General features: G+C 59.9%; 3 protein-coding genes across 3 annotated transcripts in view; 2 read left to right on the top strand and 1 right to left on the bottom strand.

Moving 5' to 3' along the window:
- Positions 1–317: 317 nt before the first annotated feature.
- On the top strand, positions 318–1,334 carry VDBG_03608 (predicted protein; the record flags this gene model as incomplete). Its single annotated transcript, XM_003005609.1, has 1 exon — positions 318–1,334. The coding sequence occupies one exon, from the start codon at positions 318–320 to the stop codon at positions 1,332–1,334; it is 1,017 nt and encodes a 338-aa protein (XP_003005655.1).
- Positions 1,335–2,141: 807 nt separating this feature from the next.
- VDBG_03607 (conserved hypothetical protein) lies at positions 2,142–2,980 on the top strand (the record flags this gene model as incomplete). Its single annotated transcript, XM_003005608.1, has 2 exons — positions 2,142–2,209; positions 2,410–2,980. 2 exons carry the CDS (start codon positions 2,142–2,144, stop codon positions 2,978–2,980), a joined length of 639 nt encoding a protein of 212 aa, XP_003005654.1.
- A 171-nt stretch (positions 2,981–3,151) lies between these two features.
- VDBG_03606 (conserved hypothetical protein) overlaps positions 3,152–3,604 on the bottom strand; it is a gene marked incomplete at both ends in the record, with an annotated part of 813 nt that continues 360 nt past the window's right edge. Inside the window, one exon of the mRNA XM_003005607.1 lies at positions 3,152–3,415. Within this exon, the coding sequence (XP_003005653.1) occupies positions 3,152–3,415 (264 nt within the window). The remainder of the gene's footprint in view (positions 3,416–3,604) is intronic.

Raw genomic sequence — 3,604 nt, 5'->3', positions numbered from 1 at the left:
CTTGTCTAGCGCTAGTAGACATGAATGCCCACGACGACCAGACCTCAAGATCGCCAACGTGACAGCGGGCGGTGTGGGCATGGATCCCGCCTCACCGCCTCAGACCCCAACCTCTGTCTCGCCAGTCCTCTTCCATCACCACCTCAACCACCACAAGGTCGCCTCTCGGCTGCCGCCAACATCACCCTATAGGTAACAGCCACCAATTCAGCTATGTGCGGACCACCAACCGCTTCGCACAGCTGTCTCCTCAGAGCAGCTCTGAGGAAGAGAATGACGAGGAAGAGGACGATGACGAAGAAGATAATGATTCCGACATGGAGTCTACCGAAACCGACCTGCCTCGATCGTCGAGTGAGGAGGAGGAGGATGACGAAGACGAAGTAGATGATGACGACGTCGAGGAGGAGGAAGAAGAAGAGGATGATGATGATGACCACATCATCAATGCTCCACTACCTGCCGCACGCAAAGTGCTAAACGTCCCAAACAAGGTGGACGATGACGATGATGATGACGACGACGATGATGACAGTGAAGAGGACGAGGAAGATGAGGACGACTCTGACTCGGACGAAGACATGCACGAGCCCCAGTCCGTCCCTCATATTACGCTCGCCCCAGAGCCGCCAACAGACCGCACAACGCTGGTTGTTGCCAACTTTACCGTTGAGGAGCTCTCCGATTTTGACCCCATGGATGACAATCGTGTCGGCGTCATTCCTCCAACAAGCTTCGAGTACCCCGAATCAGACCGCTCGCGGTCCCGCTCTCGCGGCGCTGGCAGCTCGACAAGCGATGTCTCAGCCCCCAAGAACCACACCCATCTCCCGCACCGACCCCGCCCGTACCCAGACCTAGACATCAACATGATGCAGCACCTCCAAAACCTCAACTGCAGCGGCTCGGATGACGGTGAGGAAGAGGATGATCTCTTCGACGCCTCTGACGATGCGGCACACAAAGAATTTGTCCTCGCGCAGCGTGCTCTCAAGATGCGCAAGCGCCGCTCCCACGGCAGCTCCATCGGCAAGCGCACGCACTCGGAGCGCAGCGATAGCGATGGAAAAGAAGACTTGCCCGACACGCCGTGGGATGCTGTCGGCGCGAGTGCGCGCAGGCTGAGGCGCCGCGTGGGCGACCGGCGAAGCCTGCAGTTTCAGGACCCGCCGCCCCGAGAGGATCGAGGAGCTCGAGGGAGCCCGACAGCTGCAGAGGAGGGACGAGGCCGTCTGATGAGGGGCTTCGGCATGCTGTTTGGGGACGGAGAGACGCTGGCGCGCGAGCTGCCATATTATGCGATGGAGATTATGGAGATGGACGAGGATGAGTAGTGCACGGGGTTTTCTTCTTCCATGATTGCACACACACACACACAAAAAGGGGGGCTACGGCTGAAGGAACGATTTCAATCATGATGATGATGATTGGGAGCCGGATAGACTGGTGTTTTTGTCTTTTTTTTTTCTCCCCCGATTTTCACTTCTAGTATGACATCTTCTCGATCCCCCATTTTGATACCTCATCGATAGACTTCTGGTGGATTACAGCATTGAGGGGCATAAGCGATGGTTTGGATATTGGAGCACGGTTTCTTTTTCTTTCTCACATCTTCCCCGTTCCCATCCTTTGGATGATCTTTCTGCTAGTATTTTGGGGGCGATAGATGTGCTGCAGTAGAAGGGCTTCAGTGCTCTAATGATATTGTGGACTTGGTTGACCTATTGCCTGGCGTAACACGCGGAGTCTCTACAGTGACATGAAGCCGTGGATCTGCTCCAGATCTGCAGGCAAAGGCTCCAGGGAAAGCCAGCGAAGAGTCCAAGACCAGGTTGAGGTACCTAGTGTTGGTGATTCCCCTTTGTATCTGTTAGTGGAAGGGAAGCTACCGATTACATAATACAGAAGCTGCCCCTCCCACCGCAACTGTGCAACTGCTGTTGGTGGGGTCCCAAGTCGTCCGTTCGCATGTCAACAAGACCAACCCAGGCGCATCATCTTGCAACAGGAGCAGCTTCGTTGTGGCACGACAGGGACAGTCCGCCAGGAGAGCAAGAAGAACATCTGTCTGAGCTGGTCATTCTATCTCCTGCTCTTTACGACTTGACGACAAACACTCCCACGATTCCCATGCCATCACCATGTCACACCTTCTCAGCATCCACCTCGAGCAGATAGCCCTCTCTTGCCAGGGCATCGAATCGCTCCCGTAAGTCTGCGCAGGCCCTCTCTATGAATGACAGAGCTCCAAAACAGACGCTGACCGCCCGAACTAGCTTTCCACCGCCCAAAATCTTCACCAACGCCCTCCTCCACAACACCGACATCACCTCCCTCATCCGCGACACGGAACCTCACGAACGCGCCCTCTTCTCCGTGCCGCCGCCGCCGCCCTTAGCGACAAGCCAGCCCGACCCCGCCGCCGCCGCCGCGTCAACATTCCACCCCCAAGACCGCCGCAAGACCGTCTTTCGCCGTCTCGTCGGGCGAGGTCACGACGGGCGGCGGACCGACGGGTCGCCCGGCGCGGCGCAACACGGCCGTTGCGGCCGTGCTGGGCGGAGACCTCCACGCGCAGCTGGCGCGGCGCCGGGCGGGCGACGACGTTGACGTCGAGGTCCTGCTACGGGGCGCCGAGAAGCTGTGCGGCGTGTACGCACTGCCTGGGGCCGAGGCGCGGATCGCGGCGCTGCGGGGGCGGTGGGGGCGGAACGCCAACACGGCTGCGTACTACGAGGCCCGGGTCGCCGAGCAGACGGCGAGTATGGAGCGCACCAAGGGCCAGTGGGGTTACGAGGACGAGGAGGACGAGGAGCAGGACGAGGAGGAGGATGGCGGCGCGCATGACGGGCATGTCATGACGGAGGAGGATCTGCGGGCGGAGGAGGAGGAGGTGCGGGAGCTCGAGCGGAAGAAGAGGGAGCTCCAGGCGCGGCTGAGGGCCATGGACAAGGATCTCGGAGGGCTGCTTCACATGTGAGGCACGTACGAACAAGAAGTCACCGACTTGCTATGGTTGATGAGAAGCAAAACGCTCGAGAGATTTTGGTATGTAATGAAACGACAATGATACCCCGTTTACCGACCGAAAGACACTCCACGAGAAAAGGGACGACCGAAGAGAAAAAGGACAAGCGAGGCCTGTGACGCGCTACGCCCTCTTCTCCTTAATGTTGGCAAACGCCTCGACGAACGCCTCGACATCCTGCGCGCCGCCGAGCTGCTGCCCGTCGACGACAAAGTGCGGCACGCCGCTGACGCCGAGGGCATACGCCTCCTGGACCTCGCGGTCGACCTGGGCGCCGCCCTGGTCGCTCTCGAGCCAGGCCCTGACCTCGCCGGCCTCGAGCCCGCCCTTGACGGCGGCCTGCACGAGCATGTCCTTGCTCGAAATGTCGCGGTCTTCCTCGAAGAGCTGCGCATGATCTCGCGAGGACGCGGTTCTGGGTTTGGGGGCCCTGGGCTTGGTCGGGCGAGGAGGCGGGCGAGTCGCGGGGGTTGGCGAAGGGGTTCGAAGGAAAAGTGGATGCCCTCGCCGGCGCCGATCTGGGCGAGGCGCGCCGACATGGCGTCGAAGCGGCCGGGGCCGAAGCGCTGGGCCATG

The sequence above is a fragment of the Verticillium alfalfae genome, genomic scaffold (genome assembly GCF_000150825.1).
Source record: "Verticillium alfalfae VaMs.102 supercont1.4 genomic scaffold, whole genome shotgun sequence".
Taxonomy (NCBI): Eukaryota; Fungi; Ascomycota; class Sordariomycetes; order Glomerellales; family Plectosphaerellaceae; genus Verticillium; species Verticillium alfalfae.
Note: the sequence above shows the minus strand (reverse complement) of the source record. Positions and strands in the feature narration are given on the sequence as shown.